This window comes from Chiloscyllium plagiosum, unplaced genomic scaffold, assembly GCF_037043375.1.
Source record: "Chiloscyllium plagiosum isolate Xiang-an unplaced genomic scaffold, Cpla_swu_hap1 HiC_scaffold_33, whole genome shotgun sequence".
Lineage (NCBI taxonomy): Eukaryota > Metazoa > Chordata > Chondrichthyes > Orectolobiformes > Hemiscylliidae > Chiloscyllium > Chiloscyllium plagiosum.
Window position 1 is genome coordinate 25,703,434 of NW_028270171.1, and position 23,605 is coordinate 25,727,038.

Sequence of the window (23,605 nt, forward strand, 5' to 3'; positions counted from 1 at the left end):
GTCAAAATGACAAGGTGTCAGAGGATTGTTGCAAAGTTGTCAACTGATCCTTTTTAAGGGTGGCAAACCTTCTGTCCTTACTATGTTGTAGAACCAGAATTACACTGATTAATTTTGAATTATCCTTTTAAACCTCCAGCGAAGGTGGTTACCTCAGAGGAGAGCAGGATCTTGATCCTGCCAATGGGCCGAGGAGTGGCAGATGGCGTTTAATTTAGATAAATGTGAGGTGCAACATTTTGAAAAAGCAAATCAGAGCAGGACTTACACTTTAAGGTCCTAGGGAGTGCTGCTGAACAAAGAGACTTGGAGTGCAGGTTCATAGCTCTTTGAAAGTAGAGTTGCAGGTCGATAGGATAGAGAAGGCAGCATTTGGTATGCTTTTCTTTATTGGTCAGAGTATTGAGTACAGGAGTTGGAAGGTCATGTTGCAGCTGTACAGGACATTAGTTAGGCCACTTTTGGAATATTGCATTCAATTCTGGTCTCCTTCCTATCAGAAGGATGTTGTGAAACTTGAAAGGGTTCAGAAAAGATTTACAAGGATGTTGCCAGGATTGGAGGATTTGAACTATAGGGAGAAGTTGAATAGGCTGGGGCTGTTTTCTCTGGAGCATCGGAGGCTGAGGGGTGATCTTATAGAGATTTATAAAATCAAGAGGGGCATGGATAGGATAAATAGACAAAGTATTTTCCCTGGGGTGAGGGAGTCCAGAACTGGAGGGCATAGGTTTAGGGTGAGAGGAGAAAGATATAAAAGGGACCTTTTCACACAGACGGTGGTATCTAGAATAAGCTGCCAGAGGAAGTGGTATAGGCTAGTACAATTGCAGCAGTTAAAAGGCATCTGAATGGGTGCATGCATAGAAAGGGTTTAGAGGGATATGGGCTGAGTGCTGGCAAATAGGAATTGATTAGGTTAGGATATCTGGTCGACATGTATGAGTTTGACTGAAGGGTCTGTTTCTGTGCTGTACATCTCTATGACTCTGTGAATCCAAGTGCCAGAGCAAACCTGATGAAGTGCTTATGCCCGAAATGTTGATTTTCCTGCTCTTCAGATGCTGCCTGACATGCCATTCTTTTCCAGCACCATACTCAAAACCATGAGCAAACTATTCAGTTTTAAAATTATAGTATCCTAGAATCCTTACAGTGTGGAAAGAGACCATTCACCCCACCCTATCCCCATAACTCCACATTTACCATGGCTAATCCTCCTAGCCTACACATCCCTGGACACTATGGGCAAATTAACATGGCCAATCCACCTAATAGGCACACAAAATTAAAAGAGACGGAAATGTGTTGCCGGAAAAGCGCAGGTCAGGCAGCATCCAGGGAACAGGAGAATCGACGTTTCGGGCATAAGCCCTTCTTCAGGAATGGGGAAAGTTTGTCCAGCAGGCTAAGATAAAAGGTAGGGAGGAGGGACTTGGGAGAGGGGCGTCGGAAATGTGATAGGTGGAAAGAGGTCAAGGTGAGGGTGATAGGTCAGACTGGGGTGGGGGCGGAGAGGTCGGGAAGAAGATCTCAGGTTAGGAAGGCGGTGCTGAATTTGATGGATTTGACTGAGACAGGGTGGGGGGAGGGGAAATGAGGAAACTGGTGAAATCCGAGTTCATCCCTTGTGGTTGGAGGGTTCCTAGCCGGAAGATGAGGCGTTCTTCCTCCAACCGTCGTTTTGTTGTGGTCTGACGATGGAGGAGTCCAAAGACCTGCATATCCTTGGTGGAGTGGGAGGGGGAATTGAAATGTTGAGCTACAGGGTGGTTGGGTTGGTTGGTCCGGATGTCCCAGAGGTGTTCTCTGAAACGCTCCGCAAGTAGCGTTTAAAATTCAATGCAAAATTAAAATTCAATGCAACTAGGGATAAGAATACAGAGCATTCCTTTTCTGTTACATCCACATCCAGAGAAATGTGCAATAAAATAATTAATATTCAAGATGAACTTCAGTACCAGAGTTCAAACATCATTTCAAACAAAAGATTGAATGCAATCCACCTAAACAGGGTCCAAGGTGAATTATGACAAGCATCATGACTCGAAATTGAACGAAGACTGCAAAAATAGGTTTAATACATATATTAATACAACCATACACAATAATGATGCAGGTAAACAGGCTGATTTAATTCCTCACCTTCCAGGTCTGTAATCATGGTTTCATGTTTAGCCTTGAGTTTGGTCAGACTTTTGGACTTCTCTTCTTCTTCTGCAAGGTTAGTGGTGAACTCTGCTATTCTGTCCTCCATCAGTTTTTTCTCCTATGGATCCACATGTGTACAGTGTATTAAAAATAGACCAATATACTGAGGTAATGAACGTCATTATAGGAGATACTTCACAACTTCTATTTCAATTTGAGGAAACTATATGTTGTATATAAAGACATTTTTTTTTAAAAAACTACCAACCTTCATGAGTTTACTGCTCTGATCTTCCAGTACAAAGATTTCATCACTCATGGCCTTCATCTTACAATCAAGATTACTCTTTTCCAGTTGCATCCTTTGTCGAGTTGCCTCCTCTTCTTCCAGTTGTTCCTCCAATTCCTGGAAATCCAGAAATTAACTTGAGCATTATTATCACACATTCCCTAAAAACAATAAGCAACCTTTTCCCAACTTCAGAGCATTCAGACACCTTCTCCATATCCATTCATTTGCAAAAGCGTGGAACAGCAAACAGGCAATATATATTATAAACACACTAGCAACAGCCAGATTCATGGCACCATCAATTCCAACTCAAAACTTTGGACCAGCTTTTCACTAAGTTGAAGACAGAATTTTTTAAACAAATTCTGTTTTCCAACCTCCTCCAAATCTATGGGCTTATGAAGTTCTTTAGTTGCTACACTTCAAATGTGTTAAAATTAAACCATTAGTCCTACTTACATTCAAGAAAGAAACAAGTGATGTGTCCAACTGAACAGTCAGGCCAAAGCTTACCCTTAACTCCTAAATGCCACATGTTTTGATTTTGAAGAATCTCACTGAAGATTTCAGCTAGCAAAACTGTAATCATGAATATCCCAACAAATCAAATAATTTCTCTTAAAAGCACAAGTGAACCTCTCTCTATCCTTGCAACCAAGTATCTTTCAGGCTTAACCTGGGGAGTTAATGACTTTCCCCAGACCAACTGTGAATGATGGATCAAGAAAATAGAACAGTGAAAAAAAACCACTGTCTGTTCTTTTTTCCTGTCTACAAATCTATTTCACGCAGATATACGTTATAAGCCATTGGCTATGTATAAATTACTAAGGTGATCAAAGACATAGGAAGGGCCATAATGATGAAGAATTGATAAGCTCATCATCCACAAGTTCCAAATAATCAGTGTTTTAAATAGCCACCCTTAATTAAACTCCCACTGACAGGCTTCATTTGTCAATGTTGGTTTAGGACTGTAGGCAGAAATGTGAAACCGTGCTTGGCACCTCAAAACCAGATAGCTCCAGGCAGGCGAGGGTCATCAGCCTTTCTAGCAGAAGAAAAGATGTAATTTCAAATTCTGGGCACTGATCAAATAACCTTTTTTGACTGAATGTGGAAGTAGTCAGAGTGGATGGTAATGTAGAAAAGGCAGGTTTAAACTGGGAGAAGACCAACTCCAGAATAAAAACTCACATCGTTGCAGTTGCTGCACTCAGGTTGCACATTGCCTCATAAGAGTGGGAGCGATTCTGCACAAACCGCATTTGATTAAACATACTCAATTGACGGGTTGTTCACTGAACATTAACTAACATTTCAAACTTTCTGGACACTTGTGCAATGAAGCAGGTGAGAATCCATATCATTACTCATTATTAGCCAGAAAGCAAAAACTTTGAAGCTCAATCTGATCACTCATTCTCAGGTTACAAAAACAAAAACTGAATTAGTTAGCTGTTAGGAAATGTTCCTTTTCAAAGAGAACAGTAGACTCATGGAGCATGCCAGCTTAGAAACATAGAACATTGAACACAGGCATCATTCAAGACAGAACTGAACCATTAAACAAAGAAATGACTGCAGATGCTGAAAATTTGAAACTAAAGCAGAAACAGCTGGAGAAACTCACGTCTGGCAGCGTCTGTAGACAGCAAGCAGAGTCAATGTTTCGGGTTGAGTCAGCCTTCTTCAGAACAGTTCCAAAGTGTCACTGGACCCGAAATGTTGACTCTGCCTTTTCTTCAGACGCTGCCAGACCTGCTGAGTTTCTCCAGTTACTTTGACTTTTGTTTTAGAGCTATACAATTTTCTAACTTAGATCACCTCAAGTAGTTATTGCATAAAATCAGTTCAAGTATCCTCTGTGCTAGATTTCATTGTCTAATGAAATTAGGGAATATTATGGAATTTATATTCTCTTAACTGATTTGTACTTCGACCTTTCTGAGGAAATTATACAGCTTTGTTGAGGGGTAGGAGCAGACGGGTGTATGTATTATGATACACACAGGCATGGGACAATCTGGCTGGACCAATAGTTTCATCATTTTTGAACCTTCATATTTCACAATGCAAATCAGTATGAGACACTGCCAACAGTTGATGTCCTATCAGTTCCTACAACAAGCTCATGGTCTGATCATAATCAATTGTTGCAAGAGGTGCTACAAACTAACAGTGGTTGCCTTGACATGGCTTGCAATCAACTCCCATTAACAGAAAATCCCAGTACCTGCTGACTTATTTTTCAAGTTGATTTAATACCCAATAGACTAAAACACTGCACATATTCTCAAACCAAAATAACTACCATTTCCTATGAAGGTAAAAATGAACTGATATTTCATTCCCTTAAATCTTAGGTTTGGATGGAGGTGGTGATTTAATCCAGCAATTCTAAAAGCCCAGCATATTCTTCAAGACACACAACTTTACCTGTACTGTTTGTTGCATTTTCTTCTTATCGGTTACTAGCTGCTGACAGTGTTCCTCCTCCTCCTCCACTCTTGCTTCCAGATCATGGAGAATCTCCTCCAGCTCCTGCTTCTTGGTTGCAAGTCGTGCCCTCATCTCCTCTGCTTCAGCGCAGAGCTCAGTCTCAGCCTGTAGTTGCTCCTGCAGAGCAGACTTCTCAGCCAACAACTGCAAGTCAAAAGGCAAGTTGAACTAAGTATGAGAACTAAAATAGCAACCACAGACCATCATCTCCATAACAGAGGTTAATTATGAAAATCTTGGGAGTGAATTTGTTTGCATGAGGAGAAATACATTGACCAAAATATTATCCAATGTTAAAAATAATTTTCTTGACAGTGCAAATATTTCAGATTTTTCCAGTCAGGTCAAGGAGGAGTGCTCCCAGGGAACAATACAGATGAACAAAGAGAACAAAGAACAAAGAAAATTTATAGCCCAGGAACAGGGCCTTCAGCCCTTCAAGCCTGAGCCGATCCAAGCATACTGTCTAAACCAGTCGGTCAACTCCTAAGCATTTGTATCCCTCTGCTCCCCACCTACTCATGCATCTGTCCAGACGGATCTTAAATGAATCTACCATGCCTGCCTCTACCACCTCTCCTAGCAACGCGTTCCAAACGCCCACCACCCTCTGAGAAGTACTTGAAACCTCAAGACGGGCCAACAGTCATTCAATTCAGAACTATTTACAAACTTGGAATACTTTAAATGCTTTCTCCCCAGGGTCAGTTAATTCTAGATGACACCACTGATTGGTTATGAAATGGCCTAGTCCTCCTCACATTGAGAGTAGCTACACTGCACAGAAAGTGCACAGAGATACAGTGCAGCATAGATTATTTGGGCTCTCATGTCTTCAGAGGATTGTTTTCAATATGCATTCATCTGTTTACATTTCCCAGTTCCCTTGAAATTATACTAATTCATAATAACGCAGTACTAAAATTGATTTTAAATCATTTTAATCTACGTAAGCAATATCAATGCTCCATTAACATTTCAATTCCAACTGTTATTAAATGGCAAATATAAAATGAATAACTTTTGAACATGGAGTGCACATTGGGTGATACTTGGAGAAATATATATGAGCTTCTTTGAAAAAGGTCATAAAGTCAGATGAGGCAAAATTGATTAAATCTAGAGAAGCAAAGTTCATATGTCATAAGTGATGAAGCAGAACTGAATGGAGATGTTTTATAAACTTGAACATTCTCCATATGGTCCAATTAAATCAAATTTATATCAAGATCCACCACCATTAGATTGGATATTACTCAATTAATACAAGAATAATTTAAGCATTAGAGGAACTAGTCCAGTGAAATTGCTGTCCCACCATCTCCTTCCAGTGAAGTCAGTGCACTCCAAGTGATATCACAAAGGAGGCCCTGTCACACTTCATGGAATTATATTTCTATTAATGTTCACAAATATTTTATTTCACTGTTAGATGATGCTACTAATACAGGGCTTAATGAACATTAATCCTTATGAAGGCAAATATTCACCTGGGTGTGTTGCTCCTCCAGTTCAGACAATCTATTTTCTGCTTGCAACTGTTTCTCCTTGGTTTTCAACAACTCATCCTCCTTGGCAATCATTTCCTCCTCTTGTCGACTCACCTGAAGCAATGGCTTCACCTGTGTATTAATAATCATTGTTAGAAGAAACAATCCAATTGATAATTTTTCAGATGAATTAAAAATGCTTGTACACAAAGATAACAATTCAGGGTAATAGACCTCAGTTGTTTCACAGGACAGTTTAAATTACATCTTAATAAAAACCAAAAGAACTGTGGATGCTGTAAATCAGAAATGAAATCAGAAGTTGCTGGATAAGCTCAGCAGATCTGACAGAATCTGTGAAGAGAAATCAAAGTTAACATTTCAGATATGGTTGAGGAAGAGTCATTGGACCCAAAACATTAACTTTGATTTCTCATCACAGGTGCTGCCAGACCTGATCAGTGTTTCCAATAACTTCTGTTTTTGTTTCTAAATCACTGGTAGTTAAATTATGGTAAGAGTGATTTAGCAAATACACAACATTATATTTTTAAAATCTTTGAAAATTTTCAGTTGAACATTCTTAGTTAATTCATGACATTGCCTTTTATCAAGACACAAGTGGTGACATACGTGGATTGAAATTCTGAATTGAAATGGTTTAAAAAAAAACCAAGAAATGGATGGATACAGCAGTAACATCTCTGTGCTTCTGGCCACTTTGCCTGTGGAATTCATGGAAACATTGTAAACAATATATTTGGCTGTCATCAGTGCTTGCTCTTTGATTGGGTTGCTTCAAAATCACCTAAGTTTTGCCCATAATCCTCAAAAAGTTCCTCATCCTTAAGAACCTGTCAATCTACCTTTCAAAACTATTTATAGAATAATCTTCCGCTAGCTTTTCAAATGGAGTGTTCCAAACCTCAGGTTCTTACATATATCATCTCTTCTCACTCCCAACTTTATATTTTGCCAATTATTAAAGTTTACAATCTCTAGTTATTGATTGGTTGCCAGATCGAATTGTGTTTCTTTTAACCTATCACGAAAACATCTGTCAACTCAACTTTCCTTATCCCAAGATGCAGTCTAACTTTAACTTCTCATAACTGCAGGTCTTTACCCCAGGGCATTTCTTCTGATCCTTTCCAAAGTATTGACATTTTTTCTAAACTGCTCAGAATTGTCCAAAGTATTTCAAATTGAAGTGATTTCTACTAGTGATTTCATGAGAATTCTATACTTCAAATTTATAAACAAGCTATTCATCATCAATTATTATCCTAACAACTGTTTCTTCTATTGTAAGTTTTGCATCAGCTATTTTTAGAAGATAAAGTACTGATTATAGCATGTCTCATTGGGAAAATTTCTCTCAATTGTGCCAACATTTGACAAAAGAGCTACCAAACTGAAATGTTAACCTTGTATTTCTTCACAGGATCTGCCGACCTTTCTGGGCATTTCCAGTGCATTTTAAATTTATGTTAGAGTACCCATTGGTCATGCAAAGTCACTAATTACTATCCATGCTAATATCCAGGTAAAGGAGAACAGCCTACAAACAAATGTTAAGTCAAGGAACTTTGTTGCCCATGTCTTAGGGGTTGACCAAATACTTGCCTTTGTGAACAATCTCCACCATTGCCAGTTCCGCAGTTTCAAGTAAGCAGCACAGTTCCTCTGTATCACTTTCATAGCGTTCAACTGTTGCTGGCGTCGAGCAAAGGCCCTGCAATACACTTGCTATTAAAATAGAGCTCCCAAAAGCAGTACAACAGTAAATTCATAGATGAAAGGGTTATAAAACAGGAATTTAAAGGATGGTTAACCATACAAATAAGTAGAATCATTAAAAGGAGTCAAAAATGTCTATACAGAAATAGTAGCCATATAAAACAGCAAAAGTGAAAGCCAACATATTGTGTAAATTAGACACTATAGTAACCAAGATATGACTGCAGGAAAATGAGGATCAGGAATAAATTTGCAGAGTAAAACATGACTTTTTTAAAAAAAGGAAAGAAAGGAGTAAATGGAGTAACTATATTTATTCAGAATAAATTAATGGCAATTAATAAAAAGATTCAATTGTGCACAGTGCTGGTGACATTTGCAAGACTGATTTTGGAGATGGCAAGTCTGCCTTCATAATAAATTCAGAAGATTGGAAATATGACAGGCCATCTCAGAAACATCCAGAATTCTTAAAAAAGTTGTGGTGTCTAGAATCTGAGGGAACAGAATAAAAGACAAGCCATTTAGCACCACAAAAGGAACTTCTTCACTTAGAGGGTGATTAACCTTTGTTCTCTTAGATGATATGGAAGCTTGATCATTAATTAAGTTGAGACAAAGACTTCTAGTTAAATGACATCATGGATATGGGGACAATAGAGCAATGTAACAGTGAGAAAGAATATCAGCCATGATCTAGAATAGTAAAGCAGACTGAAGATGATGGCGGCTTACTCTTTTTGCCATTTCATAACAGATATGGATAAAAATACAATAAAAGGTTCAATTGCAGTTGTAGTGTACTCTACAGACCACCTCATTGTGAAAGTGAGGTTGAGAAAAATATTCAGACAAGTTAGGAAATTGAGTTCGAAAAAATGTAATAATGAGGGATTTCAACTACTTTATATTAACTGAAGAGGTGGATGAAAGGGAGAATTGAATGGAATTCCTACAATATGTACGAAGAGCATATCGAGTTGGAAAGGAGTCTGTAGAGTCTCAGAATCAGATATACAGCACGTAAACAGATCCAACTCACCCATGCCAATCAGATATCCTAACCTAATCTAGTCCCATTTACCAGCACTTGACCCATATCCCTCTAAACCGTTCCTATTCATAAACCCATCCAGACGCCTTTTAAATGCTGTAATTGTACCAGCCTCAGCCACGTCCTTTGCAGCTCATTCCATGCACACACCACACTGTGAAAAGGTCCCTTTAAATCTTCCCCCTCATCCTGAATTTATGTCCTCTAGCTCTGGACTCCCCCACCCCAGGGAAAGTAACTTGTCTATATACCCTATCCATGCCCCTCATGATTTTGTAAACTTCTACAAGGTCACCCCCTCAGCCTGTCGCTCCAGGGATAACCGAGCCCATTCAGTCTCTCCCTACAGTTCAAATCTTCCAATCTGGGCAACATCCTTGTAAATCTTTTCGGTACCCTTTCACATTTCACAACATCCTTCCGATAGGAAGGAGACCAGAACTGCACGCAATAACCTTCCTGAATCAGAGAAGAGAATTAAAAAAAAATACAGAAACATGCAAGTGACCATAATACTGTGCACTTTAAAATGTGTTAAAGGTGGTCATAATTATTGAAAACCAAGTTAATAGATTGGAAGAGGGATGATTTTGAGGAACTGAGAATAGGACAATGAAACAAAGTGAGTTTCCAATTACCAAGCAATGATGATCAGGGATAAAGGATATGACAACTATTTGGAACAGGAAGAGGGAGAGTAGGAGGAGCAAAGCGCAGATACGTGTGATTATGTACCAGCGTAAAAACCTGATGAGAGAGTATTGATCGCAGTCACATTACATCCCAAGGAAATGTCACTCCGCGTTCCACTTATACCTCCAGATAGGCAAATGGACATATGAATTTTAAGAAATTTTATTCCAAAGTTTACTTAGTTCAAGCAAAGGAACTAGATTAAGTCATACCCAGTTTTAACAAGGTTAGGGTATGATTGGCAAAGAGACCAAATTTACCCTACAATTAAACGAAGCAATCCAAAAACAGATCCCTTACTTTCTTGCCAAGTAACCTCTGCACAGGGCTTGGAATTCTATGATGACATCAGTGATCTTCAAGTCTCGCTCTTCCTCAAGATGAGCCAATACACCAGCACGGAAGAACACCTTACTCTGTCCAATCCGGTACAGATTAGGATCCAACTCTAGAGCTTTGATCTGCAAGAATCCAAGAGTTAATTTTTTCAAGGTACAGCTATAAATCAGCATTGCCTGATGGGTTCATGATTTGAAACTCATGGAATGACGTGTTAAATATCATTTTGAATAGTCAGCTTTCTTAGCCCTGTTAGATAGCCAATGGTGTCTACGGAATCACAGGCATCAGTAGATGCCAAGATAAGATCTTGTTGCGACAATGTCATTGTCTAGACTCACACTATAAGCTCTATTAAGATTAATGCTAACACATGTAAAACTATATTTCAAACAAAACATTAGACTAACAGAAAAGAGATAACTAAACTTCACAGAACTAGCAATCTCGTTTTATATTTAGATCACTAAATTTAAATATTTTTTCTGCAAGCAAAGTTTGAAATGCTGACTCCACTGAGGATCACAACTGGAGATTAGATTATTCCACACAATCGTATGAAATAGAAAAAGGAGTTGGTCAATAGGTTTCTGGAGCCTGCTCCACTATTCAATAGAAATATGGCGGATCTGATACTTGTCAGATTCATGTTCACATTCACTTGTCACGTTCACTTCCCCGTCCTTTCCCTACAGGTCTCAAGTCCTCTACTCAGCTCTACAGGGTCAGGTGGAAGATGCAGAAAGCAGTAATGATGGGGATCCTCTAGTTAGAAGAACTGAAAAGTTTTCAGCTATTGCAGACTTGTCTCCACGTAAGCATGCTTCCTCCTTTGTGCCAAGGATGTTACAGAGCAGTTGTGGAGCAATTCAAGGAGATGGGTCAACAGGCTTTAGATTCCTGGAATATTCAAAATATTTTGGAAAGTGGGACCAGTGCAATTCAAGCAGACGAGTATAAATGGATAAAATAGAAAAAGGGGAATGTGTGACAAACATCAGGTTGATTATACAAGTGAAAACCAAGCCAAGTATATAAAGTTCTGAGGAGAGGTGAGAACTAAAGGTAGATGAAATTGGTAATAAAAGAGAATCCAAAAAATCTTCCATAGTCATATAACGAAACAATGCTTATAACCATACTTCATGTTGAATCAGGTATTGGTGCTCAGACATTCACATCATGCATTAAATGCTGACCTTGTCAAATGATACCCACATCTCAGGACTAAAAATTTTTAAAAATTACAAGTAAGCTCGAAAATACTCAAATCTATAATCAGATTTAAAATTGCATACCATAAGTACACAAGCCTGCTTTCCATCCATGAAACCTTTAGGAATTGAATTAGGAGTAAGGATTTCATATCTGCAAGAAAAAGACAACAAATCAAAACAAAAGCAAACTACCAGCTCACTTATGCACAATGCTAACTATATAAGCCTATCAATGAAAGTGACCAGATATTAGCTTTCTTCATGAACAATTAAAAAACTATTTCAGTATAGGCTGAATGATTTGACAATAACCTACTCAACATATTGCTGCGAAAGCTTTGTTACTCGACTCGCAAAGGCAATCAAAACAGATATTTTCTGTGCGTGTACTTAGAATTGGAACAAAGTCTGAGTCAAGCAGTACGTATCACTAAAAAATCTAAACCAAGTAAATATAGACTCCCATTTCATCCTTCATAACTAGCTTGGAGTACAAAAATCTACACAACATTTTTTTTAAAACTCAACTTTGTTCCAATACGATGTCACCATTCAACCTGGCCTTCCATAATTAAACCACATATTTATACTGTTACTGCCCTTTTGATTACAAGAACGAACACATGGACAGAAGTTTTCTTTTTTGCGAAAACTAGTTTGCTTTATTATTCTGCAACATGTAGACACATTCACTATTGGAAACGTTAAGGCAGATTACCTTTGACGGAATTCCTGAAACACAATCCTGTTGGGAAATCCCTGTCTACAAATACGAATACCCTCAAGGACACCATTGCATCGTAACTGATCCAAAACAAGGTGAGCTTCCAGTTTTCCAGACTATTAAAATCAAAGGAGGCAAAAGTTTAAAGCATTTTTACTGTAAACTACATCATATAAAGGAGATGTGACATTATGGTAATGCACATGACTCAGAACCCCAAGATCAAGCTGAAGTGACTAGCCCAAAATACAGAAATCTAACTTTTAATTTGTTTCCCTATTTCTTGTCAACTGAGACTGCCAAATCTATAAATAAGGATTAGAGTGGTGCTGGAAAAGCACAGCATGTCGGGCAGCATCCAAGGAGCAGGAAAATCCTGCTCCTTGGATGCTGCCCGACCTGCTGTGCTTTTCCAGCACCACTCTAATCCAGACTCAGGTTTCCAGCATCTGCAGTCCTCGTTTTTACCAAATCTACAAAAAAGCTTAGCAGACCTGGCAACAATTGCAGAGAGAGAAACAAAGTTAACGTTAGAGTTCAGTAAAACATTAATTGTTTCTCTTTTCACAAATGCTGCCAGACCTGCTGAGTTTCTCTAGCATAGAGTTTGTTTCAGATTTTCAGGATCGGCAGTATTTTGCTTTTATCAAAAACTACATTTAAAGTTGTGCAAACTTTTCTTCACTGGTAAATTATGCAAGGCTGTTTTGGCAATAACCCTGATTTACCAGGTTAATATAAGCACAGTTTCGTGCTGGAAAAGCACAGTAGTTCAGGCAGCATTCGAGGAGCTATAAAATCAACGTTTCGGGCAAAAGCCCTTCATCAGGAATACAGGCAGAGTGCCTGAAGGGTGGAGAGATAAATGAGAGGAGGGTGGGGATGGGGAGAAAGTAGCATAGAGTACAATAGGTGAGTGGGGAAAGGGGATGAAGATGATAGGTCGGGGGGGAGGGTGGAGTGGATAGGTGGAAAAGATGATAGGCAGGTTGGACAAGTCATGAGGACAATGCTGAGCTGGAAGTTTGGAACTAGGGCGAGGTGGGGGAAGGGGAAAATGAAGAAACTGTTGAAGTTCAGATTGATGTCCTGGGGTTGAAGTGTCCCGAGGCGGAAGATGAGGCGTTCTTCCTCCAGGCTTCGGGTAGTGAAGGAACGGCGGTGAAGGAGGCCCAGGAGTGGGAGGGGGAGTTGAAATGTTGGGCCACAGGGCGGTGTGGTTTTAATATAAAGGACAGTGTAATACTATGCTCATAGATTATTCAGAATTGTAAAGATTTTGCACTTGGGGGTAAGCTTGAAATAGTTCACTTTATGTACCCTCCCTTCACGGAGTTTTTATAAACTCTCAAGGCAAGATAGAAGTCTCAAATATACACTACTGAAAGCAGCCAATTGGCCCATTGCATCTGTAAAGGCCAACTAATGATCAAGCCTAGTTCTCCTTTCCAGCTGTTGGTCCATAGCATATAATCTTGTAAGATCTTGCATTCATGTGCATATCCAAATACTTTTCAAAACTGTTGACCTTTTCTAATCTCTTACCACTCTTTCAGGCTTTGAGAACTCAGTCACTCTCTGGGTAATAAACAACCCCTTGAATCCCACCTCAACGTACCTATGACTGCATAAATGCTCTCTGATATTGATTCAAAAGAATAATGGGAATAATTGACTCATACCCAAACCCCTCAAATTAATGAACTGCACAATTAGATACCTTTTAGGGTCCTTAGTTCTGAAACTCTATACGATCTTTCCTCATAGCTAAAATGCTCCATTCCCGGCAACCTCCTCGCTAAGCCCATCTGTATCATCTCTAGTATAATCATATCTTTGCTAATGTTCAGAACAATATGCAGTACTCCAGCTTTGGAATAATATTTTCTACAGTTTCAGTATAATATCCCTGCTCTTAATCTTACCTAAATGCATTATACCACGCTTCTCCAGATTAAATTCCACTTGCCACTATTCCACCACCCACCTGAAACTATTAAACATATCTTGCACTCAACAAAGTTAAAAATCACAACACCAGGTCATAGTCTAACAGGTTTAATTGGAAGCACTAGCTTTCGGAGCACCACTCCATCAGGTCGTCGTGGAGTACACAGTTGTACACCAGTATCTCCAAATCATTGCACTCAACAGCTTTCTTCCCATCGGTCCTTTGGCCAATTTTTGAATAATCCATAAATTTCTTAATGCCTGTAAGATGAAGTCCAAATCATTGATATAATGACAAAAAGGGACCGAGGCCTAAGCCTTGGGGACTCCCACTAGATAGATAGATAGATGGAAACAAACAAACACACACACACAAACAAACTTCCAGCCAAAAACTATTTAATTTTGCTTGCTGCTCACTCCACCAACTTGGTTGCGTCCTTTTGGAGTTCTACACTGTTCTCCCCTCATTGCGCTATCTGCAAGTTTTGAAAATGCCCCCTGCACACCAGGATTAGATCACTCAAGGGACTTGCCTACATATTTGCTTTTTCATTTCCTTATGATTAATTGGGAGTCTGTCGTACACACAGTTCAATTTCTTTATGTATTTTGGCTCAATCCTCACAGCCTTACTTGATGACTCTTTTGCAGTTATAATTGGCTTTTCAATCAATTTTGTGACCCTCCCTACCTCTTTCATAAACTGACAGATCATGGACTTACCTTCTTCTCGTGGTTAGGAATAATGCAGCGTACAAAGTTAGGGTTGGTGTTCCTCAATGTAGCCATCAATTTTGAAAGCTGCTCTTTGTAAAGTTGACTAACTGTGCGGAACATGCCCCTTTTGGTTTTGAATGCACCAGGCAATGTTGTATGGGACATCTCTACAACTTGATCCAGTCCAACAATGCGGTCCACTGAGAAAGCAATGAATCTAAGTTGATTAACCATGTTAGCAATGTAGAAAACTGCGAAGGTGAGAGATGTGGTAAAGGTAGTAATGTAGTGAGTAGTGACAGCAAGCAGTAATTAAACACTGAAAAGCTGCAGCAATTGATTAACCCACACAGGTGATATTTCAAAACCTTAGACATTTCTCTTTAATAGTTCAAGCGAATATAGAAAAAAGTTCAAAATTAAATGCTGCAATATTCAGTAGAAATTAAAATATATATATGGGAGGGAAATTCTAGTCTTCTCAATCTATTTCCTGGTATTGGCTTTCAAATTACACTTAAATACAGAGAAATTGATTACATTCAAAAAGGTGCTAAAACCTTTAATTTATAAAATGGTAGGTGAATTTAACCTAGGCAGACACAGCAATGCACGCAGGTAAATAAGCAAGTCAACAGACAGAATTGCTGTCAATGGTTGTAATAGATTTCAAGAGTATTGAAAAATGTGTAAACCTAAGGTTATGATTATATTCTGTTGATAACAATTGCTGTCTTGTGCAATTAGCCAAATGGCAATGGTATAACTTCTGAAAAATGGGAAACTTCAGAGTTCATAGAAGTTGTTTAAGAAGTGTTTGGAAGAGTGAGAAGGATTCGGAGATTAAGTTTGAGGAACACCAGCATTTCTGTAAGAGGTCAGAGAATAAAATGATATTATTTAACTGAAGATAAAACTGAAAACAGTATCAGGACAAATATCAACATTAAGTCTCAGATAAGAGAAGAATTCCACGTTCATTAATGAATCGTGAAATAAAGAACCAAAAATATTGTATAAACGTCTAAAAGTCAAAATAGGCTTGGACATGCTCAAGGACAATTTGTCACAGCTGGTTAGCAACTGATCTTTGGTACTAGTCTATCTCAGACTGGAATTAGCTTGGTCTCAAGTTTATACAAAATGTGTTGATATAGTTACAATTTTTAACATGCATACCTCAAAAGGATAAGAATGCCTTCAATTAGCCCTTTGCAATTAGGTTATGAAAGTTGTTCAGAAAGAAAAGTGAAAACAGTATGTTGATCTAGCAGGGGCTTTAGTGCTGCATTTCAGTTAAAGAACAAATTTTATTCTGCAGTCAGTCATACTACAGACTTAGAAATATTTGTCCAAAATGACAAAACATGCCATTCATCAGCACCAGTGCCCTTCACACCTCAACCACACAAAATCTACAAATCATTTGTTCAAGAAACATTGCCTTTGCATATCCACATTTTGGTCACCTTGTGGAAAGATATATAGACTTGTTAAACAAGTATTCACTTGTTTTGCTACTATGACCTACACAAAGCTGCCTGTAGGTTCAAACACAGTATATGTATAATGTTTGAAAATATTTTTCTCTTTTGCAACTAGTTTGGCTGGACAAGTCATAGATACTCCAAGTAATGAAGCAGAAGGTAGATGATGATGTTATCAAAATTGGGCTAGACAACAAAAGGGACCCTTTCTCTTCCAAAAGTGAACAGCAGCATCTGTTTCAAATTGTGAACAGAGCACAAAGAATCGGTAATGCAAAATAGAATTCTCCACGATGAATACCCTGAGGACATTTCTACTGGCTACAGCATCACAGTATCCATACTAGTGAAAACAAATAATTACATTTTAACTGAAATGTGGGAAATCAATCTTAACACCCATGTAGGATAAACAAATTACACCACAGTTTTCAACTTCAGCTGTAATTTCTACATATTACATACGGTGCAACTTTAGAGCAAACATCCTAGGGACATACAACTCAATAAGCTTAGAACTCAGCAATGCACAATCTAACCAATGTAGGGAAACTATTCTGCACCTAAGGAACAGTTATTCTCCAACACTGCAACCATTAGCAATATTGAAAATGACCAATGTAGAAAGTCACAATGTTAAATGGTTTTTCTTTAAAAGAAAATGGCAGAGCTATCTTTTCTCCCCCAACAGTTACTTTAATGGCTATACAAACATATGACATTACTAAGTACTACACAACCTATTTCTAATTTCTTCAAATTCCAATTAAACATGTTACATTTTACAATCTTAGTCAAGTTGTTTAACTGCACCGTTGACAATTTCATTTTCCTGTTTTCTCTTGCAATGTTTTTTCAAATTAGATTCATTGTAGCTTTTATGGTAAAGCATCTAAAATATTTTAGTTAACTTCTTTTCACTCTTACAACATTGACTCAATTTGTGCTTTCAAGTGATATTTTAAACCAGTGCAAATAAATGGTTTAAACCAGTGCAAACCCCACAAATTCTCCAACTTTTTTTTTCCAGAAAAGCTCCAGTTTTCAAGTATAAATAAAAGCAACGTTTTTTCCTGGCATTTTTTTTCCCCCACACAGTTTCTACGATACGGAAGAAGAAGAATAATTGACCCACATTACTGCCACTGGGTTTTTGAAAGAAGCGTTGGTTTAATGTCATCTCCAATTTTTTTGCCTGAAACCCTATGAATTTTCATCCTTAAGCACAAGTCCACCTTTATTTTATGATTAAATTTTCATCACCTTTTCAAGTAAAGCTTTTCAGATCCCAACACGCAGTTACAAATCATCCCCCCCTCCAGATTTATAACCAATAATTTTGAATCGTAGTCCTGCTTACTGATATACTTGCCAAAAGAAATAGTTTTTAAATCTATTTGATTAAAGCCTCTAATTATAAAAGCCTTCAAGTCCCATCTTAACTTCCTCTGTTCCAAGAATTATGTTCCAAGAATTACCCAACGTTTCCTCATAATTCAAGTCCCTCTCCTTGTTAACATCTGACTCAGCTTCTTCCTAACCTTCTCTGCAACACTTGCATCTATTCTGTAGTGCGATGTCCAGAATGGTCTACAACAAGTAATGTGGGGCTTAAATGAGTGAATTGCAAAGTTCTAACATTTATTAATTTTCATTATTCTATTCCTCCATTTATCACCCATGTAATCCACTTGATCTCTTAGATCACCTTATCAAATGCCCTACCATCTTTAAGGGATTGTGCATATCTCACCAACTTTCACTGCTCACTACACTTAAAAATAAATAATTTATATTCATTGCGATCTTTCACATTCAGGGTGGAAACATTTAGAAGCATTAAGTGCCAAAACAATAGTCCAAGTTAGACTGAGATAACAACACTTGTTGATAATAAGCTTCATGATAAACTAAGCTGAATACAAAGTTTTACTACTTTTCATCTATGTAAACCAAAATTAACAAACATGTTTTGCAGACATAAGCCACCAATAAGCTGGGCCATCAGCTGCATCCCAAAACTTCCAATTACAGGAAACAACAGCTTAACCCTAAAAACACGCCTTGATCTATATACTGCATATATTTGCAGCTACACCAGGACATAGATGTACAACTAAACTTGACACTGCTCAGAAATCTATAACCAGTGTTTGATTTGTTATCTCTTATTGAGAGAAAGATACTCAAGTTCACATTTGGGGGTTACAGTGATGTTGCAAAAATACTTTCCTTGAAGAAAACCCTCAAATGGAGGTGGAATTCCTCACTTGGCTTATAAAAATTACAGCTGAAGTATTTTGCAATCAGGTTAAACTGACTAAGTTTGGTCTTTAATGCAGACAAATGTTGCTGTTACACAAATGCAAGGTGTGGAAAACTAAACTTATTTATAAACTAAACAGTTTTTCTTGTTAAAAAAGGTACCAAAATTAATTTCATATAGATTGTAAAAATCATAGATTTCAAGGAATCTTCAACTGCTCCAGAACATGAAAAATATCAGAATCTTTAGACCACAGAAAGTGGCCCCAAGTTAGCCCTCTAAAAGAGCAATTCATCCAGTGCATTGCCCTGGCATATCCAGAGATGTGAACCTGCCTCCAACTCTGGCAGTGTACTCCAAATCCCTATCATTGTGTAAAGTTCTCCCCTCATGTCACAATTGGTAACTTTGCCAATATTCTCAAATGTTTGTCTTTTCCTTTATTCTTTCAATAACGTGAACAGTTACCCCAATTTTTTCTTTCCAGATCCCTCATGATTTGATTACTTCTATCAAATTCCCTCCCAATCTTCTTTTCTTCTGCTGTCTTTCTACACAACTGAAATTCCTCAGCCCTGGAACCATTCTTACAAACGTTTTCTGCAACCTCTCCAACAGCTTCACATTCTGTGTTCAACCAGAACCAGACAATAATTAAGCGGAGGTCAAAGCAATATTTTATACTAGTAAAGCCCGAGACAACATGTTTCATTAACAGCTCTCAAATTGTTGAAGGTGACAGGGCAGGTTATGTATATATGACATGTGCACAAATCCCTCTGCTCCTACATCCCCTTTAGAATTAGGCTTTTATTTATATAGTCTATATTGGAAGCATTACTCCCATCAAAAATAAACATCTTCAAAATTGTCTATATTAAATTTTCTCTGCTAAGTTTTAAATTCAAACCACCAGAACTTTGGAAGTTCTGCACCAGTATTCTTGTGGCTCATGGCTGGCACACTTCCAATTTTTAATCTTGCTTCCTTTAGCATCCGTGGATGCAATCTTAGTGCAATAAGTTTAAAATGAGACACCTGAATCAGTATATCCTCATTAATTTTAAATTGTAACACATTTAAACTAACTCCTCCTTCACGTTCTGGATCGCATCTCCTTTCTTTGTAAAGACAGCTGCAAACAATCCTAACCCCTCAGCAATGTCCTCTGCTTCCAATCATAAATCTCTTTTTTGGTTCTGAGTTATCTGCATTCATTTTATCACCCATGTACAATTATACTAAACATGCCTACAGAAGACTTTTTCACATTTTTCTCACTTTAAAATTCTCATGGGACTTTGGCATCGCTAGTTGGCCTGCCATTAACTGTCTTCAGACAGTAATGATGAGCTGCCTTCTTGAATCACTGCAGTTCATGTGCTGTAGGTGGACCCATAGTGCCGTAAGAGGGAATTGCAAGATTCTGACCCAGTGACAAAGGAATTGCGATAAGTTTCCAAATCAGAACGGTGAATGATTTAGAAGGGAACACCACTTGCTGCCCTTGTCCTTCTAGATGAAAATGGTCATGAGTGTGGATGGTGCTGTCGAAGGATCACTGATGAATTTTGGCAGTGTAATATGTAGATAGTATACACTGCTGCTACTGAGTGTTAGTAGTGGATGAAGTAGATGCTTGAGGATGTGGTGCCAATCATGTATGTTTCTGTGTCCTGGATGATGTCAAGCTTCTTGAGCATTGTTGGAGCTACATCCATCCAGGCAAGTGTATTCCATCACACTCCTGACTTGTGCCTTGTTGACAATTGACAGGCTTTGGGAACTCAGGTGTTGAGTTACTTGCCACAGTATTCCTAACCCTTGATCTGCTGTTGTAGCTATCGTATTTAAATTGAGTGTTTAGTTCAGTTTCCAGTCAATACTAAATTCAAAGGACGTTGATCATGGGGAATTTGGCGATGGTATCAACAATGAATGTCAAAGGACAGTAATTACATTGTCTATTATTGGAGATGGTCATTGACCATCAATTGTGGCATGAATGTTACCTGCCACCTTTCAGTCCAAGCCTGCGTACCATGTAGATTTTGTTGCATTTGAACATGGACTGTTTCCGTGTATCAGGAATCAGGGAAGGTCACGGAATCAGTGAAGTCTGCTGGACCAAGGACACTAACCTGACGAACTCCCGTAGAGATGCCCTGGAGCTGAGATGACTGACTTCCAAAAACCAACATCTCCCTCCCTTGTGCCAAATATTCCTCCAACTAGCAGAGAGCTTTCCCCCATTGATTCCAGTTTTTATACGGCTCCTTGATGCCACACTGGGTGGAATGTGGCCTTGATGTCAAAGGCAGTCACTTTCACTTCACCTATGGAATTCAACCCTTTTGTCCAGATTTGAACCAAGGCTGTAATGAGGTTAGGAGCAGAACTCAAACTAGGCAGTGAAGTTACTGCTGAACAGACACTGCTTGATAGCACTGTTGATTACATCTATCCATTAACTAAAGCTCGAGAGCAGAGTGATGGTGTAGTAATTAACCATGTTGAATTTGTCCTCGTGTGTACAGGACGTGCCTGAACAATTTTCCATACTGTTAGGTTGCTGTCAGCCTTTTTATGCTGACTGGAAAGGTTTGGCAAGGGATGTTCTGGAAGCAGGTTTAGCACAATTCTTCAGTACTATTGCCAGGGTCAAAGTTGCAGTATCCAGTGCCTGCAACTGTTCTTGGTATCATGTGTAGTGAATCAGATTGACTGAAGACTGGATTCTGTAATGGTGGGAACCACTGGAAGAAGCAGAGATGGTTCAGCACCTCTGGTTGAATATTGCTGAATGCTTCAACCTTATCTTTTGCCATGATGTGCTGGGCTTTTACATTATTGCGGACAGGGATACTTGTGGAGCCTTGCACCCAAGTTGATAATTTGTCCACCATTCAAGACTGGATAGGAGAGCTTAGACTGCAGAGCTCAAATGTAGGTCATTAATAATGGAATTGCTTAGATTCGCCAGTCACTCGCTGTTTATCCTATTTGACATGCAAGTAACCCTGCTTACTAGCCTAACCAAACTGACACCTTATACCTTTAGGCATGATTTCCTGCATGTTTTACTGAACCAGGGTTGATCCCCTAGCTTGATGGTGTTGGTTGAATGGAGGATATACAAGACAGAGGTTGGAGATTTTGCTTGATACAATATGATTCTGCTGCTGTTAATGGCCAAGAGCAACCCATTGATGTCCAATGTGGACCTGCTAGATTTGTTGGCAGCCTGTCCCATTTAGCGTGGTGATAATGCCACACAACATTGAGGTGAAGGTGAGACTTTGTCCCTGCAAGGACTGTGCAGTGGTCATTCTTATATTTACTGTTATGGACAGATGCATTTGCTGTGAGGTTAATGATTTTTTTTCCCTGCTGGTTGCTTCCTTCACCAATAGTTCCAGACCCAGCCTAACATATTTGTCTTTCAGAACCCAACCAACTTGATCAGTAGTGCTCTGCTGAGCCACTCCCTGTGTTGGACAATAAAATCCTCCAACTAGAGTACATTCCTCCAAGTGTTGTTCAACATGAAGGAGTATGATTCATCAGCTGAGGGTAGGCAATGGAACATGGCAGTGGCTGGTAGCAGCTCGAGCCGAGATGGCAGCAGTGGCGGCAAAGGTGGTCAGTTGCGAAGAATGACGACAGCAGTAGTCTGCAAAGCAGCGGTCAGGGCTGAAATCTTGTGAGCAGCGAGGCCTGGCATGCCTGAGAGAGATCAACAGCTGTGGTCAGTGCATATCCAGTGCAGCAAAGCATGCTCAGTGCCAGGGGAGAGTGCGCCCTATTGGGGAAAGCCCAGCTTGCAGCATCTGCAGGCCAGTGACTTAAGGACTATTGTTTGATTTTTAAACGTCATTTCTTTATTTTCCACTTTTACACTAGGACGACTGTATGACTGAACCCTTTAAACTTGTATCTTTATTTTTCTACTTCTGTAACTTGGATTTTGTACCTAGACATTTTGTAGGTAAGTTGGTGTCATGTGTGGCAACACATTATACTTTTCACTGTTATCTTGTACCCCATACTTGACTACACATGACAATGAAACCTAAATCTAATCAGGAGGTTTCCTTGCCCATGCTTAACCCGATGCAATCACATTTAATAGAGGACTCCCAGGGCAACGCACTTCTGACTGTATACCACTGTGACATCACCTCGCTGAGTCTGTCCTGCTGATTAGAAAAGACATATCCAGGGAATATGATGTAGGTGTCTGTAATGTATGATTCCATGAATATGGCTATGTCAGGCCGTTGCTTGACTAGTCAGAGAGACAGCTATACCAATTTTGGAACAAGTTAATTAGTATGGGAAATTTTTCAGGATTGATCAGGCCATTTTTGCTGTTGTCATTTCTGGGGCATAGGTTGATGTCAGGTGGTCTGTCCAGTTTCATTTCTTCATAGTGACGGTTGCATCGGAGTGGCTTGCATTTCAGAGGGCAGTTGAGAATGAACCATATTGCTGTGGCTCTGGAATCGCATGTAGGCCAAGCCTGGCTAGACCAGACCAGCTAATGATGGCAGATTTCCTTCCATGAAGGACAAGTGAGACAGATTGGTTTTTCTGACAATAGTCGTTTCATGGCCATCATTAAAATATCCAGAGTTAAGAATCTATTGTATTCAAATTCCACGATCTGCTGCAGCTGGATTTGAACTTGGGTCCCCAGAACATGAGCTGAATTTCTGGATTAATAGTCTAGTAATACCATGCTGTATTTATTTGCTTTTTCAATTCCTCTAAATTTGTGGAGACTTACATTGATGAAAAAGGGAACAAACAGAAGCAGCAATTTTCTCTATTCCCATTGCACTCCCATCTTATCATCAATAAAGCAATAGGCAAGTCTAACTCTCTCTTTAGGCACCAATTCCCTGAACTTTTAAGTAGTCAGTATTTCATAGCTTTAAACTAACTCGCACAATACTATCCATCTGAAGGACCAGTGTA

General features: G+C 38.9%; 1 protein-coding gene across 2 annotated transcripts in view; it reads right to left on the bottom strand.

The window, feature by feature from the left end:
- The window catches only part of LOC122542322 (myosin-9-like), a 169,611-nt gene that overhangs the window by 39,118 nt on the left and 106,888 nt on the right, over positions 1-23,605 (bottom strand). For both annotated transcript variants that reach the window (XM_043679971.2, XM_043679970.2), the window contains 9 exons: positions 14,879-15,072; positions 12,197-12,318; positions 11,560-11,629; positions 10,223-10,383; positions 8,062-8,170; positions 6,436-6,567; positions 4,883-5,089; positions 2,420-2,557; positions 2,146-2,269 (listed from right to left, as the gene is read on the bottom strand). In XM_043679971.2, coding sequence (XP_043535906.1) covers positions 2,146-2,269; positions 2,420-2,557; positions 4,883-5,089; positions 6,436-6,567; positions 8,062-8,170; positions 10,223-10,383; positions 11,560-11,629; positions 12,197-12,318; positions 14,879-15,072 — 1,257 coding nt within the window. The remainder of the gene's footprint in view (positions 1-2,145; positions 2,270-2,419; positions 2,558-4,882; positions 5,090-6,435; positions 6,568-8,061; positions 8,171-10,222; positions 10,384-11,559; positions 11,630-12,196; positions 12,319-14,878; positions 15,073-23,605) is intronic.